This window comes from Rhizophagus irregularis, chromosome 2 (assembly GCF_026210795.1).
Source record: "Rhizophagus irregularis chromosome 2, complete sequence".
NCBI classification, from domain to species: domain Eukaryota; kingdom Fungi; phylum Glomeromycota; class Glomeromycetes; order Glomerales; family Glomeraceae; genus Rhizophagus; species Rhizophagus irregularis.
In genome coordinates, this window is record NC_089430.1 from 5,999,909 (window position 1) to 6,027,872 (window position 27,964).

Consider the following 27,964-nt stretch of genomic DNA (forward strand, 5'->3'; position numbering starts at 1 on the left):
TAATGTTTGTTTGTTTAAAAATCTTTTAGACAGCTCTTCTACTCTTTAAACGTGGGAATTTGGTGAGTGTGATGTTTCTTTTAATTTTTTATTCTATCTTTTAAAGGACATTAACTAATTTCTTTTTTTTAGATGGTTTGTTTCTTAGCTCTTTGGACGTGAAATTCGATGAGAACATTCCTTTAACAAGACGTTTTGTATTCCAGGTCTTTAGATGAGTGAAAACTTTCGTAGGGATTAGGCCATCGAATATAAATCTACTCCACTTTTCCAACACTTTTGCCGTCTTTTCCATTCCTTTTCCATCCCTTTCCACACTTTCGTCTCCCCTTTTCCATTCTTTTTTCATTTCCATTTCTTTTATCTTTTTTAGATGACTTCTCAGCCCTTTGGATATGGCATTCTGGTAAGTTTTGTAATGGTTCTGTAAGGTAAAATCAAATATTAGTCCAAGATGGTTTTCAGTATATAATAAGGTAAAATTGTTTATATTTCCGAACCTGTATAATATTTAGTCATTAGCGGATTAGATTTTTTCAATAACGGATTTAATAACATGTTTTAAAATATTTTTTTTTATACAGTTTTTATAAACTGGTTCAAAACTCTTTAAACTCCATATGGGAAGAGTTATATAGGATATCTGATGGAAAATTTTTTTTAAGAGATTTTCTAAGAGTTCATATGGGAAGGGTTCGTATGGGATATCTGATAGAAAATTTTTTTTTTTGAGAGATTTCCTAAGATTCCACTGGTCGAATGATGAGGTATCAGGTTATAAGCTATCATGATGTATCGGTCAAATAGGACCCCGAACAATATATATAAAGGTAGGTTTTGAGTTTGCTTAACCAACATATAAAAATTTTTCCTATGTGAGATTTATTATTGCTTATTTGATACCATAATTTTTAAATAGTCAGATATAATTATGCGTAGCAGAGTATTAAATTATTAATAGTCAGATATATATTTGCGTAGCAGGATAGATTTTTTTAATATATATATATAATATAATATATATTTACATTTTTCACATTAAAAAAATTTAATAAAATATGTAAACAAAGTTATAAACATGTTTGTGTAAAAAAAATTTACTATTTTTAATACAAAGAATAAGTTAATTGTATACGTAATACAGGAATCATTTTTAGACGTGATTGTGTAACGTGTTTTTGATAAAACAAATACGCGTCCGCGTAACATTAAAATTATAAATTATATACGCGTCCATGTAACAGTAAAAAAATATATATTAAAAATGAGAGCAAGAAAAATAAGTGTTTTTCTGTTTTTTTATAATTTTACACTATAATTTTTGTAATAATCAGTAAAAGTTATTTCATTTTTACTTAGAAAATTTTTTAAAAATATTTTTTTTGACAAATTTTACAGTAAATTTTAAAAATAAAAATTCCGCGTATTGGTGGCGTTACAAAAAACATGAATAAATCCATAAATATCTATTCAATCGTGATAAAAATTTATATGTAAGTAGATTCGAACCTGCTGAACAACTTTACTTAAGAAGGTTTTGGATGTTTCCTTTGACTAAAGTGCCTAAATTACGCTCTGAAGTCACAGAACAGATATACGAAATATTAATAAGAAACATTTATAAGTTGTAATATTACAAAAAAATAATAATAGCTTTATCCATACTTTATTTCAAAAATTTTTGTTTTTTTAGTTTTTTTTATATACATATTTTATAAAAAAAATTATATATAAATATATATATGTCATAAAATAAATTGCTTAGCAGTGTAAAAAATTTATGGGTTAGATAAAAGTTTGCTTAGCAGACATGAAAAATATTTGCTTATTGACCTTAGTAAATTTTGAATTTTTTATCTGACCTATATATATATTGTTCGGGGTCCTGGTCAAATATCAGAAATCTGATATGGCATGATAGGTATATTGGTATCCGATATTATTTATAAAATTATATCAGAAAATTTTAATATACCTATCAGTAATCCGATAGGTTATTGATATTTCTAAAAAACAATTGATTCATATCAGGAAAAGATTGACTCAAATTGAATGATTATCTGATTATTTTTTTCCAGAAACGAATTACAAAAAAAATAAACTCTTTCATGTAACATTTTATTTTTTTTTTCCAACAAAAAGTATCATTTATATTTTAAGAAACAATGACTGAACGGTCAGTCTTTCAGTAGACTTATAGGAATGCAAGAAGTGCAGAAGGTTAATATATTTTTTGTTTTTTTTTTCTTTTTCTTTTTTCTTTATTTTTTTCACCTTATTCTTATTTCTTTAGGGATGAGTCTTTTCTCTTGGAATGGCGATTTTGGTAACTACTGAGAATGCAAAAGATGCAGAAGGTTAATATATTTCTTTTTTTTTCATTTTTTTTTTTAATTTTATTGTTTTTTTCTTTACTTATTTAATTCTTATTTCTTTAGGAATGGGTCTCTTCTCTTGGAATGGCAATTTGGTGATTTCTAAAAATGTAAAAGACGCGAAAAGTTAGTACTTAGTATATTTTTTTCATTTTCATTTTAATTTTATTGTTTTTTTCTTTACTTACCTAATTCTTATTTCTTTAGGAACAGGTCTCTTCTCTTGGAACGGCAATTTTGGTAATTTCTAAGAATGTGAAAGATGCGGAAAGTTAGTATATTTTTTTCATTTTCTTTTTTTAATTTTATTGTTTTTTCTTTACTTACCTAATTCTTATTTCTTTAGGAACGGGTCTCTTCTTTCGGGATAGTGATTGGGAATAGAGGTAAATGTGAAGTGGCTGTGTGTAGGTCAGTGTATTTATTGTAATTAAGAGACGTTCTCTTCTTTTTGTAGAACATTATTAATCAAGCAATTTAGACTCAGATTGATTCGACTCATCAACTCGTTTTGGAGCACTACTGCTTCAGTTCTGATTTTTGGGTTTGGATATATAGGTGAGTTTTGAAGAGAACTTTAAAAAATTTTTTTTAAAAAAATTTATTTAACTTTTTTTTCTTTTATTTTGTAGGTTTCAGCTTCAGTTTTTGGGTGTTGGATAGGTGAGCGAAGCTTTGAAATTTTAAAAACCTTATTTTTTTTTAAAGTTTATTTAATTTTTTTTCTTTCACTGGTCGAAATCAAAACTTTCGACCGTTAAGAGCTTTCGGCATAATTTTTGTTGATTGGTCATGTGATTCGTCACATTTTTTGACCAATGGCAAAAATCGGTAAAATCAATCACAAATCGACTGATACTGATTGTTAAATAAAAACTCGTTCAGTCTTTTGGTGAAAAATCGACTTATACCAATTGTTATACAAAAACTTGTTCCTTTAAGGTCATTCAGTAAATTTTGCCGATTGGTCACATAAATTGACACAATTTTGCCAAATAGTAAAAAACATTATTTTTTAATTCGAATTTTATACTTTATTTACATTGTTTATATTCAGTGCATAATCATTAACGAAAATTTTTATTGTAACATGAATTTCGACTTGTTTTTCGTCAAGTAATTATAATAAAAATACTACAAAAGAATCTTTTCGTAAAATGAAATTTTATCTAATAAACATGTCTCTCGTCAAGTAATTATAAAAATTAAAAAAATAAAAAAAATAATTCAGCCGATTTTTACCAAAACACTTAATTATTAACGAATTTGGAGTTTGCAATTAATTGGATTAATCGCCAAATATTCAATAGCATTACTCTGAGTAGAAATTTGATATTTTGATAGTATAAATCGACAAAGGATACTATGTACAGGAATAAGGTTGCTGGAGAAACTAGAGGGTTTTGGCAAGTTGGCGAAATGCTGAAATAGCGAAACTTTACTGAAACTATATGAAAGTCATATTAAAAAGTTAGCGAAACTCTAGAGAAAAGCGAAACCTAACAAACTTATTATAAATGCCAAAACTGCTGAAACCTTACCGAAACCATAATAAAACTATAGTAAAATCTTGGAGAAACTAATCGTAGAATTTTGGAGAGGTTTAGGCAGGCAACCTTATACAGGAATAATACAATCACGGCTTTCATCATAAAATTCAGATTTCCACAACTCGACGTTACAGCTCTCATCTTCATCATCAATATGAAAATAATATTCGTACTAGCTGGTCGATACCAACAAATATATGCCAAATTATGTTCCATTTGTCCATTTGGCAAGTCGACTGTATGTTTGAAGAAGTATTGAATTTGTCCAGGATAACTGTCGACTTCTCCATCACTAGTTATAAATTTGGCTAGAACACACGAGCTTTTTGTATGTCGAACTGACATTGCGGAGCCAAATACTTTGGAACTAATTTGGCATCTTCCAAATTGATTTATCTTTACTCGAATTGTTATAGAATCTTGGATAATTTCATCTGCTGGTTTGCGAAACTTGTACATTTCGATATAAGAAGCATTATAAAAAGCAACCATCAGTTCGAGCATTGATTCAGTCATTATTGCTTCAGAACTAGGCTTCAGCATTTCTCCAGGAAACGGCTCGCATCCAGTAATAGTTAATTCCTGTATGTTTTTAGCATTTAGCAAAAACCGCTCTAGTTCATCTGAAGAAAATTGGTCCGCAGCCGATATTGAACCAGTTGTGGGTCAATCTTCAAGCAATTCTGAGCCTTTCGTTTGAATGTCAGAACTAATGATATCTTCAATTTGATTATCATTCATTATCTGACGCATTATTTCTGGTTCAATTTGTCTATTACTTGTTGGCAACGAGCCTTAAAAATTATTAAAAATAAGACTAACAATGTAAACATCCGAATAAAGTAAAAAAAGTAAAAAAAAGAATATCTTACCGAGTATTCCATTCATACGCTCAAATGAAAAATACCAAAATGCATACAATGGACCAAAATCATTCGAACAATCGCACAAATGAAGCGAAAGGTGAAGATTAGGCGTAATTTTTACTCTTCCATAGTGTACTTCAATAAGCTTAATTATTTTAATTAGCCTCTCATGAGCTTCTTCCATTAATTCAATTTCTAAAATTCGGCTTACTAAAATAGAACAAACTCTAACGAAATGTGTCAAGATTTTTTGATCTTTTGACGGTAAATGTTCCCACAATGAGGTAGTTGCATAGATTATAAAGAAAATTTGCCACTAATCAGCTGTATAGTTCGAAAACCCTTCTTCGCGCTCAATATTCCCAGGAATTCGTCCCAAATCAGCCGGTATTTTGAATTGATTCATTTTTTCTTGAATCTTCTTTAGATCGTTTGGGTTAAAATACCCTCATCGATCCAATCCTCTTCATTATCCACCTTGCAATTCCTAAGAATAAGCAGTGCATTGGATCTACAATAATAAAACGAATTGAATCAAAGTACGGCAATCGAAGTAACTCTGACCACCTAACCCCTTTTTCACTAACGAAATTCTTTCTTGAATTGGTGGAATTGCAATTTCGCCATGCAAGAGCATTCTGACGATGTTCGGTCGAATCACGAGTAATGAACCAATTCTCCATATCCTCCATACCTGCAAAATTATGTTGGTGGTCTTCATAATTTGCTCGTTTTATACACCGATGGCAAGAAACCAAAGCTGAAATATACCCGCATATTTTTTGAGCAGCAGGGATATCGCATGAAATTAGTACTAAAGCCGCACGAATATTTTTCCTGTTTTGGCACTCAAATGTTCAATTTAAAGTTATTTCACTCCATAGTAAGGCCGCTCCAACAAATAGTTTCGTTTAACATCACATGACATGAAAAAAATAGAGGGGGCGGGGGGGGTAAAATTTTGTACATATTAAATTTTAAACACATATATAAAGTCACGTTATTTTATTAGATGTAATGATTGTAACGTTAAGTTTGCGATATTGTATCACAATCGACCACTTGTATCAACACTTAATTTATATTATTAACATGTGAACAAATCGTATTTTCTTTTTCTTTTTTCTTTATTCGATAAACTTTTCTTTTTCTTTCGTGTAGTATCAGTAAATAAAACTGCAGAACTGACGATACTTTTTTTGGAAATTATATACATCAAATGTTGTATTTGTTTGTAACAGCCTATGAAAATGGCATATCTTTAGTAAAATCAGTAGTGGTTGGTATTAAAGAGTCCAGAAATTTTGAAGATTTATTAAAAGAAGCACTTTCAAATGAACTTTTTTTAGAAGATAAGCTGGTAAAAGTTGATCTTCAATGTAATGATTCTTCAGCTTGACATCCTATATTAAATGGTCTTACCGAAAATTTAGAAGCATGTTTTCAATTGAAGGCGCAGCATGTACGTTTTACAATATCTCATAGTATATTAATTCCCGATGAGTTATCTAATGAAGGATCTTCAGCATTTAATTTCATGATGACACAACAACGCCTAAAAAAACTTCCACCACTTTACAACTCTCAATTTCGTAATGATTTGCTCTATAATGATTTTTTAAAAATTTTGCAAGAAAGGAAACTGGGATGGCTGAATGATAATCATTTAACTATTGGGCATTCTTTTATCCGCAGAGTTACCAATTTAGTATGGTATTTGGATCCTCATCTTGGCAAATTGGAAAAACGTGGCTTGAAACTACCAAAAATTATAGCCAAACTTCCTGTATATGCTTCTGAAAGTCATTATAATCTCTATCATGATACTACGAAGCATAAAAAAATTGAAATATCACGAGAAAAACTTGAGTCATTTGTTAAAGCTTTAATTTATCTATTCAACAACCTTGGACACGCCTATTACATTGGGAAGAAGTAATTAAAGATATTGATGATCTGATAAAAATAGCTCAAGAATATGCCAACTATCTTCAAGGGATTAATAATAGAATGTGTACTATACATACGAGTCGAGTTCCTGTAAGAAATGGGTGGGATGATATTACAGTTGAGGATATTGAAGCTGTTGACTTATATCCATCTCAATATGAGTTTTTAGCACAGCTTCTTCGTGAATCCAATGATTATGATCTTCTAAATATAGATCATTTGCTTCCTCCCAAGCCACAAAATATATATCTCTTTTTTCAAAATATTTGTGCTGATGTATCCTTCACGCTATATCGTTATTATCATGGCAATTATCTCGGTACATTAAATTTTGTATGGAAAATTCCTTCTTTGGATAAATGTGACAAGACAAAAGAAGAAAAAATATTTCTGCAGCATATGACCAAATCCCAATCTATTGTACAAGACAAATGCGAAAAAATGTGATAAATAAGGTTTTTTTCTTTTTTTTTTTTTGTTTATATTTCAGTTAAAATATTTCTTTTGAAAATATTGAAAATACTAAATATACACCAACCTTTTTATAGTATTCTTTAATAGTTAAAGCATCACGCTCAATTCTGCAAGTACTTTATAAAGATTTAACAGGAGATGTATCAACATCAGATAATGAAATCAATAAGAAAACACATGAACGGATAAAATTGATGCTAGATACCCAAGATCCTGATATTATTATAGATCTTTGTAAGATTATTAATGAAAAAGGCACAAAATTTGATGTCTTTTGGAACGAAATGCAAGATTACTTTAATGAGGTAATGATTATTAATTTAAATACTATTTTTGTATTTATATCTTATATAATTTATATCAAGATCATCTCAAATTTTAAAAAGGTTATGCCTGCAGTGCATGATCGACGATATACCTCAACTTTATATATGCCAATTGCCATCTCAGTTAAGGATCTGGTGCAAATCATAATTGAACGATTAGAAAATAAATATGGCACTATACCAAATGATATTGAAATACCTTCAACTGAATGGGTGCGATTACAATTTTGGCTAAAAACAGAATTTTCAGAAAATCGGTATACAGGCAGGTTTCAAATTCGATATATGATTCAAGCTCGTCAAATACGCAAGTCTCATATTAATTCACATTACTGTTCTGCACTTTGGAGATATTTACGTGAATTTGCTATTAAATTTAAAGAGTATACAACATTAATTTGTGCTGATGACAAACATAAAGTTTCTATTTGAGAATCAGTTGCTACTTCAACAGGAGTGAGAAATAAATCAGCATTAACTACTATAGATGGAATACTTAATTCTTGTGATCACGATTTTACAAAATTATCTTTGACCCCTTCGGCATCTTTATTTGTTGACATTTCAAATAGTATATCAGATTCATTTTATCAGGGTCAAGTATATATAGCATATAAAGATACAATTTTCCAACCAAGTTCTGCTATACGACATGCAATAGAATTCTATAATAATTATTCTATTCAATATCAAGATAATATTAACAAACCTAAAATTTTACTTTTATATACTAATGGTGGTCCAGATCACCGATGCACATATGGATCTGTTCAAATATCATTGATAGCCTTGTTTTTAAAAGGTAACTTTGATTTCTTAGCTGCTGTACGAACTGCTCCTTACCACAGTTGGGCCAATCCAGCTGAATGTATAATGTCAATATTAAGTCTTGCTTTGCAAGATGTTGCTTTGAAGCGAGAAGATATGAGTGGATTATCAGAACAAGCTGTTTAAAACTTTATCTGAAATCCGTGAAGAAGCTAATTCTAATTCACATTTAAAAGAAGAGCTTATTAAATCAATTAAAATTACTCAAGAATTCCTTGAAAATCGTATTTCACGACTTTCTTTACATGATTTAAAATTCAAAATCACTTCTCCTGCCATAGAAACTGAAATTGATTCTTTATTTGAGGTATTTTTTATATTAATATTTGCTTAAATTTATTTTTGTTAATCATTAATATTATAATAGTCTATATTAACAGCTGAAAGTCAGCTTACAATTAATGATACAACGCTAGTAGAATTAAGAAAATTTCATAAATTAAAGGAATTTATTGATACGCATTGTCAAATTAGACAATATTCATTTCAGGTATGTCAAATAGAGTAAAATGCACTTATATATATTCATTGTATTCGAAATTTATCACAAAACTCTAATTTCTGCAGATTAAGAAATGCAATAATAGTGAATGTACTATCTGTTTACCAGTTGAATTACCAATTGAAGTATTTGATGAATTGCATTTTTTGCCTGATCCTGAACCATCTATTGGTAAGAATTATACAACCTTTTTGCATAAAGTGCTCAAATTTCTAATTATATTTTTGGGCATTTTTATTTTAGCTGATTCTAATCATTATAAGGATTTTTCAAGTATATATGGGACTCAAACATCTGAAAACTTTCGTCCAAGTAAAGCAGAACAACTAGAAGCTGATAATTTACCCCAGGGCATTTTCAATAATAATCGTGTTCGCGAATTCGTTGAATGTGATTTTTGTGGAAAAATTCGATGCATTTATAGTATGAGTGCTTTAAAAAAAGAGCAGATATCCACATTACAGCTCAAAATAAATGATAATGATTTTACTTGTGTAATTGAAGAATGGATGCCACCTTCACATGAGCTGAAAGGTATTGTTTTTATTCATCAATCTCTTAGCTGTGATTCTCCAATTGAAAGTGGTTATTATTCAAATCGCCTAAAAAAACCTTCTATTTGTTATTATTGTGGTAAAAATAATTCATTGGTGAAGGCAACTAACGATTTACTTCATGGATATCAATCTGTATATCCACTTTGTTCTAATTGTCAACTTTCGGGTCATTCTTTTTATACTTGGGGTAAGAAAAAAGTTGGTGAATTAACAAGAAAAAGGAAAAGAGAATAATTTTTGTATTATATAATCTTTTAATAAATAATTTGTTAAGTAAAATGATTGTTATTTTATCTAGGGGTTAGATAAATAAACGGGGGACCAACTCATAGGTTACACAGACTGATCAATAATAACCAGAACTGTCGCCACCATAAATTGGTTACACAATCGAAATCTACTATAAAATTGCGCAAATTTTTACTTTTTTTTAATTTTTTTCGACGCGCATTCATAGAAAAGCAGCCGATCTTAAAAACTAAGATTACTCAAGTTAGGTCTATATAGGAAAAGTGGTTTTATTTCAATTGAGTCACTATAGCTTTTGTAAATTGTTATTTTTTTCCTTGGAATAAGCTAATTTACTGTAGCAATTTACTTTAAGCACCGTTTTAATGTTATTTTTTATTTATATACCAAATATTTGGATAATAGACTTCATTAACAACTATTCTATAATTTAAACTGTAAATATTTGACCCTTTGATATAGCTTCTTTGGAAAAAGAAGTACCCTTTTTCAGGTGTTCTAAAATTAAAGGTATTAAACTCTTTTTTCTTTTGTTATTTATATTATCTCCAAATGCCCAAAGTAACCATTGTAACTCACTCACTAGAAACAATTTTGAGAATAATCCTTCAGCACTATCCAACTGTGCCCAGATTTGAAGTTGCACCAAACCAAGCATAGGATCTTTTGGTAAGTTGGACTTTTTTATTAAAGTAGGTATGTTATTTTCAGTATCATTACGCATAGCTTTAAGATTTTCCCTAAGGCTTGAGGTTCCTTTTTCGGGGATGAGATCATTGAATTTTCGCCAGGATTTTTGTCTACTCTTCATATAAATAATAATAATTCTTTCATAAAGAAATTCTCTAGCATCATCTTTTAACTCGTATTTTGTTATATTTATAGAGTCACACGTGGAAAGCATCTGAGTAGAGATATTGATGAGTGTGTTAAAATTTTCTAACAATGGTAAGTTACATAATAAGCTATTGTGTATATATTGAAGAATATTGGGTCCAAATTCCGTATGCTTTTCAAATAATAATAACACTAATGATTCTATTTTATACATAAATTCTAAAAATTTCAGACCAGGAATCACATTTGTTGTTTGAGATCGAACATCCTGTTCATAAACAACTTGTTCTGAATTTAGAGTCATAAGGTGAGTTTTAATTGCTTCAAATTCAGGACGCGATTTTGTTATATTGTCATTCTTTGTTAACTTATAAACAATCCACCCAATGATGTAGGAAAATTTTGACGCCTCAGATGATTCCAAGACAATAATTTTTTCTGGTTTTAAATTATTATCTGCTGCTAAATGAGTTTGTGAGATATTTGATACTGTTTTTTCACTAAAGGTAATTTTAATAACCTCTTGTAAAAGCAAGTATGCAACGAGCCTTTTAGTTGAAGAATCATTTAAATTGGACGCAATAAGAAAATCTTGATACCAGACTCCTGAGCATTTAAAATTATTTAGATAATTTTCAAGGTAAGAGCTCCAAGTAGCTAACCATTGAATTCCTGTTTTTTTAAGAATTGCTTTACAAGCGATATTTTTAATAATATCTTGCCACTTTTGTAGTAATTTATCAATAGAATCCTGATAAAGGATGGTTTCTATAAGTTGGTGGCGTTCACTCTGTAGGCGAAAAATTCTAATATTTTCCTGATCAACATTTTTATGGTATGGTCCTAATGGAAACTTGATTTTCCCCATAATTAAATCATCTGTAAGAAGATTTTTAAACACATTGTGAGAAAGAGATGATATTTGTGCCAAACGAACCAAATGTTTTTGATAAATGTAATTATTTTCTTCATTATTTGTTGTTTTTTGTTTATCTTTTCGATAATCTTTAATTGTAAATAAAATATTTTAATTTATAAAGATGTAATAATAATATAATTTATAACATATGCATACCTTCTTACTAAAGTAGTAATACCAGTTCCAGTACTATCTGTTTTGCCATAATTAACACTCTTTATTTCTGACGAAACTAACATTGTAATTTGATATTTGTTTAAGGCATGTCCATAAGATTTAAGTGTTTGGGTGGAAGAGTCTCCACCAAGTTCTCGGATTATACCAAAAAGTCCCTCAAGCATATCTTGTGAAATCCTTTTTGCTTGAATCATTGCACTTGGATATTTATTTAAAATATATGTAAGCATTCCAATAAAACCATTGATAGATAAAACCAAATCAAATTGGCATTGTGATGAAATCCACTCTTTAGATTCTGTCTTTTGTTTATCACCACATATAAACCAATCACGAATTTGTTTTAAAGTATTGATACGTGGATCTTCTAAAGATTGAAAATTAATTTTACTATGCATTATTTCACGATACTTTCGTGAATATTTGATATAATCCTTAAAATAAATTATTATTATTAGTTTTTTTAAAGAAATTAATTATTATAAATTAATAATTACTTACTCTTGTTCCTTCTAGGACCCAGAAATATATATATAGGGGTAGGGTTTACCAATGCGTCGCCATCATAGTGGAGTTGGGCAGAGTAAGGTTTTGATTTGCGTATAATTTAGGATTTTTTTGTCCATAGTTAGGTCATCAGATTGCGTATTTTTTACCAAAATTTTTATATGTAAGAGATTTAGTTTGCATATTTTCGCCTATATTTGGCCGATCACATATATATATAGTATATCATGTACTTATTTGGCAAACCGCATTGTAATATTTACTTTAATTGAAATGTAAATCAACTGATTGCGACAATCTTGTTCTTTTTCAAAAAGAAAAAAAATTTTTCAGATTTTTTTATTCTAGTTTGTACATGTAAATAGTATGACAAATTGGAAATATAATTTTGAAAGACTTTCTAAACACAAATATGTTGCACATATTATACATCCCAAGAAAGTAATATGCATTTGTGGTAAAACAATAACACTCAACCGAAAATGGGAAGAAGATTATCTTGACCGTCATGTTCGGCGTTCTGGATGTAAAGCTGATGAAGGACAAAGGACACTTTATAATTGGTTTAAACCAAAAAAAGAGCGACAAATTGAAGAAGCTAAAGATGTTGAAGAAGAAGAAGAATATGATTCTGACGTATATGATAATATGGATGATGATGATCTAATCCAAATTGATGAAATATTAAGCGAAGATCAAATGCAAGAATTATCAGCTATCGAAACTTTAAATATAAATGAAAAAAATACTAAAAAAAGATATTATTGTATTGGTCTCCGATCTGCAGAAATATCAAGATATATTCAGCGAACTCCTGCACAATTTGGTGGTTCTCGTCGTGTTGAGGTTATTGCACGTGAACTTTTTCCAAATTTATTTTCACAGAAATTTAGTAGGAAAAAATTGAATGCAAAACAAAAAAGGCTATTGAATCGTACATTATTTGCAGAATCTATGTGGAAAATTGATCGAGCAAGTATGCATTATATTCTATTTGTCATAATTAATAATACATTATTATTAACAATCCTTTTAAATAAGGTAATGCTGTTCGTGCAAAAAGTTGTACTGGAATTTCTGGAAAAGATAATGTGTGTGCTGAATGCTTTGCTATTCGATACAATCAAATTTTATGCAATAAAATTGTTCGTCCCTCACCATTACCTATTAATGTCAAGTTTACTCCAAAACACTATTGGGAAGATAATCCTCTAAAATATTTTCTCCAAAATCTTGATCTTCGTGATATGTGGAATGTACTTAATAATGAATCAGAAAATGTACCAGAAAACCCATGGATTGTTCTTGCTGATAAGGCATTAAAAGGTGCTTTTAAGGATACGCCGGTATTTACTGGTCTTTGTGAAGTAATGGGCAATGCAATTGAGAGAAAATGAAAAACAAAAGCAAAAGAAATTTGAAATATAGTGAAGAGTTTACAAGTTTTCTAGTCATATTAGGAGGATTTAGTACAAGGGCCTTGGATTTGTTTCGCCAAAATTTAGAAGGCAGAACGATTCAGTCAATCCGGTATATTAATTTTTAATTTTTTTTTTTAAACTCCAGTAAATAGCAAATTTATATATGGATACGTTAAGAAAATCATTTTATATGCATGTTGTTAATCTTACATAATTTTGATTTTAAATTTCATGTTTATAGACATTTGAGAAGGAATAGTGAAGACCATTTAACCAATCCAGATTTGTGTTTTGAAAATGTTGCTAGGTTTAAGCGGTTAATTGATTCAATTCAATATAATGGTCCAGTAGTAGTGATGACTGATAATACCAAGTTAAAATCTCGTCTTCGATATTCACCTACTTTTGGATGTATTATTGGATCCGTATTTCCTGTAGAAGAGACAAAAATTAATGTGTATGCTGATATTCCCAATATAATTAGTAAAATTAAAAATGAAAAGGCTATTGCTAAAGATGTTCGTGCTTACATGTTACAGGTATTATTAAAATGTTTAAATTTTATTCTTTTAAATTTAACAAGAAAATTAATTTAATATTCTAATGGTAATAGATTCCTTTACCAAAATTTCCGCCTATCGCCGTCGCATTAATACCAAATAAAGGAAATGATAATTCAAAAACCATTAGTCAATTGCATAAGAAGCTTATTCAAGAAATTGCTTTTCAGCTTGAAATCCATATATTATCCATTGGTTCTGATGGTGCTATTACTGAATTTCAAGCACAACAATCAATAATAGATATTCAAACTTCCCAAAGACTTTTTATTCGTGAACCAACATTAAATATTAATTTTTCCTGCCCCATTTTTGATAAGATTGGTCCAGTAGTTCGGGTTCAAGACCCAAAACACGCAAAAAAAACTGCAAGAAACGCGATAATATCTGGAGCTCGGCTTTTAACTTTTGGAATATCTTCAGTCCGATATGATCATCTTCTTACTTTAATTAAACAGCACGATTCAATTATGTACAAAAATGATGTAATCAAATTAGATAAGCAAGACGATGCTGCTGCTTATCGAACTTTTTGTTCTGCAAATTTTAAGCAATGTCTTACACATGATTTTCAAGTAAAAGTAGGAATGGAAGGAACTATAATATATTTATTTATCATGGGTACGTAATATTAAACAAATTAAATTAAAATTGATAATTAATATTATTTAAATTAATTTTTATTTTAAATTAATTAATTTTTTAACTTTTCATAATTAGGAGAAATTGTAGATTGCTATTTAAATCGTACTATTTCACCAATTGAAAGAGTACGTATGGCAATGACAGGTTACTTTTTTCTTCATTTATGGCGCTTTCACATTACAACTCTACACCAAAAATATCCAGACTTTGTATCTATTAAACAAAATTTCCTGGCCGACCAAAGTTTTGCTATTTTTTCTTCTCTCTGTGAATCAATGGTATTACTTGTAAAAGCTCATCGAGACTATTATCCTCAAGTACCTTTTCTTCCTTGGTTGCATGGATCAGAGTCATGCGAGCATTTCTTTTTTGGTGTAGCAAGGCAGATAAATCCGGACTTTGATTTTGCTGAACTTATTCAAATGTTGCCTAAGATTTCACAATACACAAAAGCTCTACGGAATGGAAAGTTAAATTTTGATAAGGAAAGATCAGTACGTGAGGGTATATATATTTAACTATAATTAGTATTATAATTCTAATTATTAATAATAATAACTGAAAAAAAAATTTTTAGGCTACCTTTTTGACTATACTTCTGAATTGGATAAGCTATCTTTAGAAAAACTTCGCTTATGGCCTAATGACAAGCAAATATCAGATACTATTCATCATTCATATCGTCTCGCTCAAGATCTTGCAGAATATGTTGGCATGATTCAACCATTTGATATCTCTGTTGATATTGATACCCCACAGATCCTTATTGAATCACATGAAATTGATATTTCAAGTTCTGATGTTGACAAGCAATCCCATGATAATAATGATGATGAATACGATTTATCAACTGCTATTGGTGAGGCTTCTTTAGAAATGAAACAAATTGCTGAAACTAGTGATGATAATGGGTGTGAATTCAATGATGATTTTACTGAAGGCCGTTCACAGTTGGATGGAATTGCTAAGCCTCCTGAAAATTTGTATATTTTAAATGATGGGGATAGTGGTAAGCTTTATATTAACAATGAATATAAAAATTATATTTATATTACATTTAATATTAATATTACCATATTTACTACAGTTGATTTATCATGTCGGTATTTATCCTTCAATAAATTGGATTTTGAATTCTTGTATAATCAGCGAAAATTCCATGAATCATATAGTTCAAGACCTCTTGAACGAAAATTTAAAATTGTTGGAGCAAATTCAAGAATAATAACAGAAGATCCAAATTCAATTCAACCAAATATGGCCAGTCATTTTGTTGCATATTTCACTAAAAATGAAAATCCAGAACAAAGATTCATAACTCAAAGGGAAAAACGATGGAAGGATAATCGAAAAAATATTGCTACAACATTAGCACAGTTACACGATCAAGAATTAGCCAAATCTAAAAATGGAAAGAAATTAAATAAAAAAAATGTCCAAGAAAGTTTAATTAAAAGTAAGTTTTTTATATTAGTTTATTAAAGAAATTTATGTTTAAACTATTAACATACATTTTAAAAATAGTTCCAAATATTGAAACTGCAAATATAACTGAAGATTTTCCATTAATAAAGGGAGATTATTTATTTGTTCGATATGGTTCTCAGATGTGCATCGGACGAGTAGAAGCTTTATATTTTGAGGCTTATAATCACCATTGTTATACTGATATGCCTATTAAGGATTTGAACGATATTTCATATATTTCATTACATGTATTTGTTCCTTTACATTTAGAATTATTTACCGATATGGTTAAAGAGGGTTGTTATATACTCACACATCATATTCCTTCAAACATTATATATCATATTAAACAGAATAGAGTAGTAATTGAAGGAAATTTTCTAAGATTAGTTGGAGATGGAAAACAATATTATTTTGATTATTTTGGCAGAAAAGATATTATTGAAAAAATGGTAAAATAGGTTGTTTTTGTAAATGATAAAATTCGTAATACAATAAATCATGTGATCTTGAGGTCTGAAATTTTATTTGCGTATTTTTGCAGGATTTTCAATATCAGGTGTCAATTTTGCGTACCGTTCATATAAAAAACCCTTGCGTACAGCTCATAGTAAATTTTTTTTTCGCCACCTGACCCCTATATGTATATTTCTGGGTCCTTTCCTTCTGATATATTTTTAAGTTCTTTAATAGTTGCTAGTGCATCTTCAACTTCTTTTGATAATGTATGCTCAGCAAGATCAACACGCATCTTACTCCATGAAGTAAGCCATATATGTCGTTTTGTAAGTTTGGTAGCTTTAGCAGTTGCATGTTTATTTGTATATTCATATACACCTTTTATATGTTTCCAACTAATTTCCTTTTTATTAAACATTATTTCTCTTGCATTTTTTTCACCTGTATGACTTTTTGATATGTTGTTTCTAAGTTTTTTAAAAACATGTGTTGGATCACTAATAAAAAACCACTCTTCTCCTGTAATAGGATTGATTGTTTTATAATTTAATAAAATTTCTTGATTATTATAAACAGGTCTAAGAAACTTACTAATATGATAACTAAAAACTTTCCATCCCTTTTTTGCATATATTCCTTCTATAATTTCTACAGATAATGTTGTTTCAACTGGATCAAACTCAATAATTTTTCCTAAGTACCATTTATTATCATCTGGATTTCTAAATTCGCATATTTCATTGACATTCCATTTCAATTTTGAAGGCATTGGTGGACGAATAAAATTTCGTTCAATTTCAATATTTTTAGGATTATTACAATCAAGTTGACATACAGTAAATTTTGTTTTTTCAAAATTACTATTTATAATTTTTGCTGCATAAAAAGATGTTTTATCTTTATTAAAATTAACTTCTACAATATCACCACAAGTCCATTTTGATGCATACCAATCAAAACTTTTAATATGAATTCTATTTTCTCCTGCTCCATCACAAATTGATCCACATGTATATATACCTATACACTCTAATTTTGCTGCAAGATTAAAAAGTAATGTATTTAAACTATGTACTGATATATTATTAATACCATAATAAGATATGGGAAATGCAAAATTATGTGTTATTGAATGCCAAACAATTTGATGAACTTGGGTTGCAAGTCCAAATTTTTGTTTATTACTTGATGTAGAATTATCTTCTATTGATATTGATTCTATTTCTTGTTTACATTGCATAGCAAACATCTCATACTCTTGCATTTCATTTTCAAAATCCAAATAACCAACATAACAATTTTTACGTCATCCAAAGAAGACCTATTTTTAGATGTTTTACAATCAAATTAAATAATTAAATATAAATTATTGAAAAAATTTAAAAATAATAATAATTTTTACCTTTTTGAATTTTAAAAGAATCATGAGAAAAAAATCCCACTCTTCCATATCCCCAAATTTTATTTATTGTCAAATTAGTTAATATTTGATTAGCAATTTTATCTTGCCAGCCTGATTTTTGTTCACTTTCGTTAATATAACTTTTAAGTGTTGAAATTGATGGTAAACGCATAATTGTTTTCATTGCATTATAAGCTGCATGACCTGATCTACTATATACAGATATAGCCCAACGTAAAAACCTAAAAAATTAAAAATATAAGATATTTTTCATATTTAATATCATCTTAATTAACCTTACATTGGATGATATCTTGTTCCATTTGGTTTTTCAGTTTGAATACGAATAAGTTCTTGAAAAATAGGATGAAAAGCAGAAATATCTATATCTTTGTTAATAATACCTTTAGTAACAGTATGAACAATATTTGCAATTTCACCTGATGCTTCTTCTTCTTCCCTTTCAATTTTTTCTTTTAAATGATCTTTTAAATCAATAATTATATTATTTTGTTCTTTAATAATCTTTCTCTGTTGGCTAACCTTTTTTATAAGAGTTTCTTTTGATGCATGTGTTACTTTTATTGAGTTTGTTCCAGACAAAATTCTTTGTTGAATTCTTTGTAAAGTTTTTCGTAATTTTGCACAATTTTTGCATATATTTTTTTCTGTTATTACAAGTATACAATCTATTCTTCTATATACCTCATCAGGTTGACCAATCCGTTCCATTAAAGCAAAAGGAGTATGATCTTTATTATTGCTAACTAGTTAAGTACCCCGAATATGTGTTACTTGTTCAAAACCTTTGAATAAAAATTATCAAATAAAATTTACGTATATAAATAAATAAAAAATAAAAAATAATAATTAATTACCAGCAGTACTTTGTCCATAACAAATACTAACAGAAAAAACATATCTAATAAAATTAATTATTTCATCAAGAGTTCTTTTCATTTCTTTGGTTGGAAAAGGAAGATATTTTTCTTTTACTATTTGATCAAATATATAAACTTCATATCTATATAAACCACTCTTAGTTAGAATCAATAGCTTTTTTTCTGATTTTTCTTCTTTGAAAAAATGAAGTTCAAGACCTTCACTAATTTTTCGTATTGCAGTTCCAGAAAACTCTCCTCCTGGTTTAACTTTTTCTTGAATTGATGAAAGAATATCTGTGGTGTTTATTAACAATGATGTTTTCCAATATAATGAATTTGATGTAGATAAAATAGATGCAATTGACGGACTTGTAGGATTTGCTTCCAAAAAAATGGTTGCTGTAGCAGACCTACGTCCTTTAAAATATCCTCGGTTTCCCAAATAATCTATCCATTTGGAAAATGTGTCAAATTTGCGATTATCTTTGACGCTATATACATATGCTTTCTTATCCTTTACTTCATACATAAGCACACCTTCAAAATATTTATCTAATGTTGGAAAAAAATATACCATTTTTCCTTTAAGGTTAGGCTTAGTACGTACAAGTTCTTGTAATGCTTCTGCTTTTTTTTGCTGCTTTGGTATTGGCAAATCAATACTATTCTCGTTTATATTAATTGCGCGTTTTTTTTGAAACTTTTTAATAAAAAATGTTAATATTATTTAAAAAATATAAAAGTTGTGCTTTTCTAACCTTTAATGCCTACCATTTTCAAGTTGTAGCGAAATTTTCTATGTATTTTAGATGTATTAAACCGCCGATCAAGTTTTTTAAAGTAAATAAACACGAAACTTTGACAAAAAATTATATTTTCAGATAGTTTTGCGTTTCTTTATTACCGATCAATTATTTTTTTTTCATGGATTATAATGATTATCAATTGATTTTTCATCTTAAACATGGGGTACGATCATATTTTAATAAGGTTACTTATAAAATTACATATGGCGACAGTTCTGGTTATTATTGATCAGTCTGTATAACCTATGAGTTGGCCCCCCCGTTTATTTATCTAACCCCTAGATTTTATCTTTATTATCGTATTTTTATAAAATCACGTGATATACAAAATGTACATTTAAATCTGAATTTTTTGAAATAATGAGGAGGGGTTAATGTTAAACGAGACTATTTGTTGAAACGGCCTAACTCTAATTCATTGACAATAGGCGCAATATAATGATTAATCTTGTACAAGCTTACTTCGTTCAGTCCTGGTAGTAGACCGAGAACCAGCAAATTTTCGCGCTTGAACTGAATGTCACGGGGTAAATTACAGATAGCCGTGTAAATTACCCAATACTATAAAATGTACCATCGTAGGGCTGGAACTAATCAAGGTTTATCATTAGTCCTAGATGTGAATCGGCTACTTCTGGTCATAAAAATTTTGCTGAATTTTCATCGTCAGTTTCTCTTAATGTTTTCCAGATTTGACCATCATATATATCGGTCAGTATGTTATCGAATTGTTGACGATTTGACCAATATCGAAGTAACCGTTCAAAGTGAGGCTGACGATATAGAGTTTCCAATTGTTGATGAATCGGTATAAATGGATATATTAATTCTGGCTTTTTAACCTCTCTCTCAGCCAAGACCGTTTGACACGATTTCGTCCTTTGAGACGCAAAATTTGGAAATTCGACGTGACTGCATCTTATGATACCGATACTGTCATTTTTTTGAATTTTGTCCATGTCTGTCTTATTATATAATTTATGACATTTCGGACATGGCACGAAACTATGGAAATGATCTTTCAGGCCAAGTTGAATTCTTGCCAGATATAGAGAGTCAGGAAAGCTATCGTAAATGTTTCCACCGATTTCTTTTAACACTATTTTCATGAATTTTAGTTGAGATTCATTCACTGTTTCAGGGAGATTGAACTTTTTTCGAAAGGTCATTATCCACAATAAAATCCATGAAAATTTATCATCGATTGTCATTTTTTCTTCCTCTTGATATGATTTAAAATCTGGCGGTGAATAATTTTCAAAAGTATCGGCAAAAGTTTCATCATCTGACTCATTGCCATCAGAAGAAGAAGTATCAGTATGTTGTTCATAATCAGAATTGCTCAAATCTTCTGTTCCTGAATGTTCAAGTATAATTTGTGGGCAATTTGCGTAGCTTCTTATACATCTTCGAGGTAAAAAAATATATTTGTTTTCATTGTATTCTGAAGTTGTCGAATTATCTTTTTCATTTAATGGAATTGTTGTCGAATCTTCTTCTAAAGGAGTTATTACTGAAATCTCTTCATTTGGAGGTACCAAAATATCTTCATTTATCGGATTTTCTTCTAATGAAGTTATTGTCGAATCCTCTTCTTGATTAATTAGTAACAATGAAGCCAAACCACTATTAAGATTTGAGTCAGTTGTGTTTTTTGCCACTTCGTGAAGCATTTTGGTTCGTGTTATAACCAGTTTTCCATTACATTTGTCACAATAACAAGGGACTTTGGTTCTTTTTTTGCTAAACCTTCTAGAAGATAGTCAGTTTGCTATCCTTTCTGAACCCATTATTTGATTAATCGATCTTCTTCTCGTCATGTTTTATAAAATTTGATAAAGAATCGGTTATAATTAATATATACTTTAAAATTTAACGAAACTTTGACAAATGAAGTCAATTTTTCTCTTGAAAATTAAAATTTTATGAAATTTTTTTTTTAATTTGAAAATTTCGGTTAAATTTGATCCGTTAGTAATTGATTTAATAAAAGTTTAATTTTGAGATTTCGATTAATTAAATTTTCAATCATGAGAATTTTTTTTAATTTGAAAATTTTGGTTAAATTTGATCCATTAGTAATTGATTTAATAAAAGTTTAATTTCAAGATTTCGATTAATTAAATTTTCAATCATGAGAATTTTTTTTAATTTGAAAATTTCGGTTAAATTTAACCCGTTAGTAATTGATTTAATAAAAGTTTAATTTCGAAATTTCGATTAATTAAATTTTCAATTATGAGAATTTTTTTTAATTTGAAAATTTCGGTTAAATTTGATCTGTTAGTAATTGATTTAATAAAAGTTTATTTTTGAGATTTCGATTAATTAAATTTTCAATCATGAGAATTTTTTTAATTTGAAAATTTCGGTTAAATTTAATCCGTTAGTAATTGATTTGATAAAAGTAATAAAAGTCTAATTTCGATTAAACTTTTTTAACGATTAATTAACTTTTAAATCAAATTTCGGTTTTATTTTTATCAAATAGACTTTTTCCCAGGAAAGCTTATTTTGAATTTTGAATTTATAAAGCTCCATCAATCGAATTTTTTCGCAAAAATAATTTTATTTTTTCGATAAACAATTCTTGTAATTTTTATAAAATTTTTATAAAATCTGCAATACATTTTTATATTGATCGTCAAACATAACTTTTATATAAATCGAACAATATTTTTCGTCATTTTGAAAGAAAGTTCTACTTTATTTACTAATTTTACTATTCTTCTGTTTATTAAAATCTCTATAAAGAATGAAACGATCTGGACAAAAAAGTGTCAAAAAAAGTCGTCAAGAGTCTCACAAACAAACTTTTTCACAGGAATTTGTAAGTTCTGATTCTCCCAAACAAACGTCGATATCGAAATAACAATCCGCAGCTTCCAGTTCTGGTACTATCAAAATTCAAAAACAAGCGTCAAAACAGGAATCTGCAGCTTCCGGTTCTGGTTCTACCAAAACTCAAAAACAAATATCGAAACAGGAATCCACAGCTTCCAGTTCTGGTTCTACCAAAACTCAAAAACAAACGTTGATACCAGAAGCTTCAGAAGATAATGGGCCATTTCGCTTAGTGGTATTATCCAGCTTGTACTCGCAACAAAGCAAGATGGTACCACCAATTCGTAATGTAACCATACATAGGGAATTAATGCCCATTACACGCACAGCCAAACCGTATAGGAGCAATGTACTTAGGGAATTAACGCTTATTACACGCACCACCGAACCATATAGGAGCAATATACATAGAGAATTAATGCCAATTACACGCATCATTGAACCGTATAGGAGCAATGTACGCATCGCCAAACCGTATAGGAGCAATGTACGCACCACTGAACCATATAGGAGAGAATTAACGCCAATTATACGTGAACCTTATAGTAGTAATTGGACTAGAGATGTAAATGGTGAGCTACAATTGACTTTTGTATTCATTTTAGAGTTCTGGTCGACTTTAACGTTTTTTTAGAAACGTATAATCTCTGAGAAGAAAATGCCTACTTACAGGAAAGAATCGATGAATTAAATCGGCAACTCGATAATGCAAATGGCAAGTTGCGTGACCTACGGCTAGACGTTGGCCAATTACAATCGTATAACAATATACTTAGTCAGGAAAATGATGGCTTGCATCACCGACATTCATCTGACCTTCAAGATATCGAATTTGAAGAGGATCAATGACTAACAAAGCGTAGGAAAGGAAAAAATCTTGTGCGCGATTCTGAAGATGAAATAGAAGTAGATGAAGAAGAAGCTAGGGTTCGTCCAAAAATCCTCTTTCAATGTATGCTTTTAACGCTTGCTAAACCGATATTTTGTACAATTTAGGCTGAGATAAAGACGATTCTAAAACTTTTCCGATTGAACTAGAATTAAAATATGATGAAAAGTTTACCAGTGAGTCGAATGATGAAATTCTTCAACAGGTTATATCTCGACTAATTGAAGCAATGAAGCCAAGGTATACTCTACGATACAGGCAAGTCAAGTCTTGGCTTTCTGCTTTACATAAACATTGCAGAGTGCGCTTGTTATATAAACAACGCAGCACTTTAGACAAAGATAATCACCGTCTACATCGAAACAATCGGTTAAATGAGGTAAATAATTTCTTTATTATTTCAAAAAAAAAAAATCTCATCATTCGTCGAAACTTTAAATATAGAAAAAGGCACGTTGTGACATGCCGCCCATAGGATATTAAAATAAAATATCGTATGTTGCCACCGACGTGTTGAGTTCGAATAATATCTATGCTTGGTTTAAGAATAAAAATTAGTTACAAAACATTAATAAACCATTAATTAAAATAATTAATGTGGCACTTTTTGCTCATAAGAAAAAGGCTAAAAGATTGTGTTAGTTTATTATTAAGGACGAACTAAAATTTTTTATTTTCCAAAAATTGAACTCCTGAATTTCCTATCGAAATCCACTTGTATTTATACATTTTTAAGAAAAATATTTCTAATATTTCTAATATTTCTAATAAAATTTGAAGATCTATTATCATATGACTATCTCGTTACACTAAACTAAACTATAAATATAATTTTATTGGTTAATTATTTATCCATCAGTTAATTATTTATCCTTATTCTATTTTATTGTATTTTTCGGTTATTACAACGTCAAGTTAAAGGCGCAAAATCGCTTTTTGACAAAAATGACGAAAAACTGGAGAATTATGATCGAAAAGAACTTTTGAATGTTTTAAGTAACAACTGATATCACTCTCCAGAGTATTCTGAATCGGATGAGGAACAACCAGACGGTAAAAGACATATCAATGTTTATAATCCGTCTTGGAGATCTGAAGAGGTTCAATAACTTATTTGTCGCATTTTTTATTTTTTATTTTTTATTTGTTTTATTTTTTTCGTAATAGGATTGATTTTTTTTCTAATAATAGTTAATAGATTTATTACGAAATGTCTTGGACCAACACGCTTTCTCTTTTCAATCTGCACAATTGATACAAACGCAAAATTATGATGATAAGATATATAATATCATCTCTCGTTATTTACGAGGTGCTCCAAATTGGACCTATGTGGAGCAGAATATGCTGGCCAATATTGACTTTTCTGAGCCGGAGATGCCAATTCAAATGATGGAGAGTCTAATAATGGCGGAAGATGCGGAAGTGTCAGCGGAGATGGACAAAATAGTAGTAATAGAAGATTCGGAATCAACGGGAATGGAAGAATCAGAACCAACGGAAATAGAAGAATCAGAACCAATGGGAGTGGAAGAATCGCCAGAAACAGAAGATGAAACAGACAAATGGTATAAATTTGTACTTTAATTTTTGTTTGAGTTTTTATTATACTAACTTTTTTTCGAATTTTAGATTGTGAATTCGTCAGTTTTTTTTGGATTTTTTTTGAAAATTATGGGATTTTTTGTGAAATTGTGGATTGAATTTTTTTATTTTTGTAGGAAATTTTTATTAATTTAGTATTATTTCGTGTTATTTTCGTATTGTTTATGTATTATTTATGTATTATTTTTGTATTATTGTTGTAGGAAATTTTTATTATTTTCGTATTATTTTAGTATTATTTTCGTAGAAAATTTTTATTATTTTAGTATTATTTTCATAGGAAATTTTTATTATTTTAGTATTATTTTCGTATTATTTTCGTATTATTTTTGTAGGAAATTTTTATTATTTTAGTATTATTTTCGTATTATTTTAGTATTATTTTCATATTATTTTTGTATTATTGTTGTAGGAAATTTTTATTATTTTCATATTATTTTAGTATTATTTTCGTATTATTTTCGTAGGAAATTTTTATTATTTTAGTATTATTTTCGTATTATTTTAGTATTATTGTTGTAGGAAATTTTTATTATTTTAGTATTATTGTTGTAGGAAATTTTTATTATTTTCGTATTATTTTAGTATTATTTTCATAGGAAATTTTTACTATTTTTGTAGGAAACTTTTGCGATTTAATTGATTTAATTAAAATAATTGGTAAATCAATCGAAATAAAATCGGTTTTAAAACTTAAATTTGCTAAATTTCGTCAAAATTATTATGGTCGATTTTATTTATTTTTGCAAATCAGCAAATTAAATCAATATCGATTTTTAAACGAATAGTCGATTGTTTATGACGAATTTCATTTGCATGGCAGGTTCGAATTTTATTGATATGTACAGCCGACTTTTTTAACTAATTCTGAAACTTTGCCAATTTCTAATTGCAAGTAGCAGGCGTTACAGTGCAAATCATCCATAAAATTAGTTGCCAATTTTTTTGGTACTGATCGGCTAATGTCAGACCAAATTTTGTCCAACATTCGGCAATTTAAAATTTTGCTGAAATGGACTATTCTGACCAGTGTTTTACTTTGTAGGTATCAGATTCACTCTGGACACGTAAATTTTGAAGAAGTTTGCAAAACTTCTTAATTTTTTTTGAAATTTAACTTTATTTTTTCTTTTATTTTATAGATGTCGGCTTTGGCTCTTGCACGGCATGTTAGATAGGCAGGTTTTGAAGTTTCATTATGAAACTTCTTTATTTTTTTTAAAAAATTTAATTAATTTTTTTTTCTTTTATTTGTAGATGTTGGCTTTGATTCTTGGATGTTGGATAGGTCGGTTCTGAAGTTTTATTTCGAAACTTCTTTTCAAAATTTTTTTTAAATTTAATTAACTTTTTTTTCTTTTATTTGTAGATACTGCTTCGATTCTTTAACTTTGAATAGGTGGGTTTCAAGGTTTCATTGCGAAACTTCTTTATTTATTTTAAAAATTTATTTAATTTTGTTTTCTTTTATTTGTAGATGTCGACTTCGATTCTTGTATGTTGAATAGATGGATTTCGAAGTTTTGTTTCAAAATTAATTTCTTTTTAAATTTTATTTAACATTTTTCTTTTATTTATAGATATCGGTTTTAGATTATTAGATGTTGGATGGGTGAGTTTTGAAGTTTCGTTTTAAAACTTTTTTTCAAAATTTTTTTTAAATTTAATTAACACTTTTTTCTTTTATTTGTAGATGTCAGTAAGATTGCTTGTCTAAACCTCTTCAAAATCCTATGATTAGTTTCATCAAAATTTTACTATAGATTTATTATAGTTTTGGCAGAGTTTTGGCAGTTTCAGCATTTATAATAAGTTTCGGCAGTTTCGCCTTTCTCCAAAGTTTTGCCAGTTTTTTAATATAACTTTAATATAGTTTCAGCAGAATTTCGCTTTTCGGCGAAATGCCATCTTGCCTAAACCCCTAGGTTTCGGCAAGCAACCTTAGATGTCAGCTTTGATTCTTTAACTTTGGGTAGGTGAGTTTTGAAGTTTCATTTCGAAACTTTATTTTTTTTAAATCTTTATTTTTTTAAAATTTTTTTTCTTTTAATTGTAGATATCGACTTTGATTCCAGGGTATCAGATATGTAAGTTTCGAAGTTTTACGAAACTTTAATTTTTTTAAAAATTAATTTAACATTTTTTTTTTATTTGTAGATATCGGTTTTGATTCTTTGGCTTTGGATAGGTGGGTTTCAAAGTTTCATTTTGAAACTTTAATTTTTGAAAAATTTAATTGATTTTTTTTTCTGTTATTTGTAGATACAGTCAACTCCCTCTATAGTCACTCCCGTTATAGTCACATTCTACTATATAGTCACACCAGTTGAATGTTCAAAACACTTTATTATTAAAATCTATCCTATATAGTCACAATCTATCTATAGTCACTATCACACCTATCCTCAAAAATCTTATATTAAAAAGAACCGTTTATAATCACAGTTATATAAAGAATATATTAAATAACTTGGCATCTAATAATCGTACAAAGATGTATCATAGCTTGTTAGAATCGTCTTACTGAGACGAATCGAATGGTGGTAGTTTTATCCTTTTCCGATCACTGGCTGACGGGTTATTCAACAAAATGTTAAGCATCGGCATTATAATATTTCTTGATTTACATTTACTGCGCCATTTAACATTTTGCTAGATTTCTCGGTACCTAGTGATTGTAAAAAGACGATTTTTAGCTCGTTTGAATCGCCTCATCGAGACGAATCGAATGGTGGTAAGCTCATCTCTCTGTGATCAATATTGACGGAGTTATTACTTAAAAACCATTTAATATTTTTTTAATTTCGGAAATTGATCTAGTGATTGGATTTCGATGTATCATATACCATTAGATTCGTCGCATCA

At 28.8% G+C, this 27,964-nt stretch overlaps 9 protein-coding genes across 9 annotated transcripts; 5 read left to right on the top strand and 4 right to left on the bottom strand.

The window, feature by feature from the left end:
• Positions 1-257: 257 nt before the first annotated feature.
• Positions 258-674, bottom strand: OCT59_012600 (uncharacterized protein; the record flags this gene model as incomplete). The annotated part of the gene is made up of 2 exons (XM_066134597.1): positions 501-674; positions 258-424 (listed from the first exon to the last, which is right to left on the bottom strand). Exons 1-2 carry the CDS (start codon positions 556-558, stop codon positions 258-260), a joined length of 225 nt encoding a protein of 74 aa, XP_065989848.1. The 5' UTR covers positions 559-674.
• A 1,963-nt stretch (positions 675-2,637) lies between these two features.
• OCT59_012601 (uncharacterized protein) lies at positions 2,638-3,210 on the top strand (the record flags this gene model as incomplete). The annotated part of the gene is made up of 5 exons (XM_066134598.1): positions 2,638-2,646; positions 2,722-2,786; positions 2,857-2,933; positions 3,008-3,038; positions 3,138-3,210. The coding sequence occupies 5 exons, from the start codon at positions 2,638-2,640 to the stop codon at positions 3,208-3,210; spliced, it is 255 nt and encodes an 84-aa protein (XP_065989849.1).
• A 6,897-nt stretch (positions 3,211-10,107) lies between these two features.
• OCT59_012602 (uncharacterized protein) lies at positions 10,108-12,008 on the bottom strand (the record flags this gene model as incomplete). The annotated part of the gene is made up of 2 exons (XM_066134599.1): positions 10,108-11,519; positions 11,612-12,008. The coding sequence occupies 2 exons, from the start codon at positions 12,006-12,008 to the stop codon at positions 10,108-10,110; spliced, it is 1,809 nt and encodes a 602-aa protein (XP_065989850.1).
• A 3,449-nt stretch (positions 12,009-15,457) lies between these two features.
• OCT59_012603 (uncharacterized protein) lies at positions 15,458-15,906 on the top strand (the record flags this gene model as incomplete). The annotated part of the gene is made up of 2 exons (XM_066134600.1): positions 15,458-15,752; positions 15,893-15,906. The coding sequence occupies 2 exons, from the start codon at positions 15,458-15,460 to the stop codon at positions 15,904-15,906; spliced, it is 309 nt and encodes a 102-aa protein (XP_065989851.1).
• A 941-nt stretch (positions 15,907-16,847) lies between these two features.
• On the bottom strand, positions 16,848-17,933 carry OCT59_012604 (uncharacterized protein; the record flags this gene model as incomplete). Its single annotated transcript, XM_066134601.1, has 1 exon — positions 16,848-17,933. The coding sequence occupies one exon, from the start codon at positions 17,931-17,933 to the stop codon at positions 16,848-16,850; it is 1,086 nt and encodes a 361-aa protein (XP_065989852.1).
• Positions 17,934-17,970: 37 nt separating this feature from the next.
• OCT59_012605 (uncharacterized protein) lies at positions 17,971-19,729 on the bottom strand (the record flags this gene model as incomplete). The annotated part of the gene is made up of 5 exons (XM_066134603.1): positions 17,971-17,990; positions 18,072-18,313; positions 18,373-18,838; positions 18,950-19,655; positions 19,727-19,729. 5 exons carry the CDS (start codon positions 19,727-19,729, stop codon positions 17,971-17,973), a joined length of 1,437 nt encoding a protein of 478 aa, XP_065989853.1.
• Positions 19,730-22,516: 2,787 nt separating this feature from the next.
• OCT59_012606 (uncharacterized protein) lies at positions 22,517-23,454 on the top strand (the record flags this gene model as incomplete). The annotated part of the gene is made up of 3 exons (XM_066134604.1): positions 22,517-22,591; positions 22,691-23,170; positions 23,278-23,454. 3 exons carry the CDS (start codon positions 22,517-22,519, stop codon positions 23,452-23,454), a joined length of 732 nt encoding a protein of 243 aa, XP_065989854.1.
• Positions 23,455-24,871: 1,417 nt separating this feature from the next.
• On the top strand, positions 24,872-25,081 carry OCT59_012607 (uncharacterized protein; the record flags this gene model as incomplete). Its single annotated transcript, XM_066134605.1, has 1 exon — positions 24,872-25,081. The coding sequence occupies one exon, from the start codon at positions 24,872-24,874 to the stop codon at positions 25,079-25,081; it is 210 nt and encodes a 69-aa protein (XP_065989855.1).
• Positions 25,082-26,241: 1,160 nt separating this feature from the next.
• OCT59_012608 (uncharacterized protein) lies at positions 26,242-27,339 on the top strand (the record flags this gene model as incomplete). Its single annotated transcript, XM_066134606.1, has 7 exons — positions 26,242-26,268; positions 26,357-26,387; positions 26,577-26,594; positions 26,680-26,711; positions 26,793-26,798; positions 27,156-27,186; positions 27,257-27,339. 7 exons carry the CDS (start codon positions 26,242-26,244, stop codon positions 27,337-27,339), a joined length of 228 nt encoding a protein of 75 aa, XP_065989856.1.
• Between the last annotated feature and the right edge of the window lie 625 nt (positions 27,340-27,964).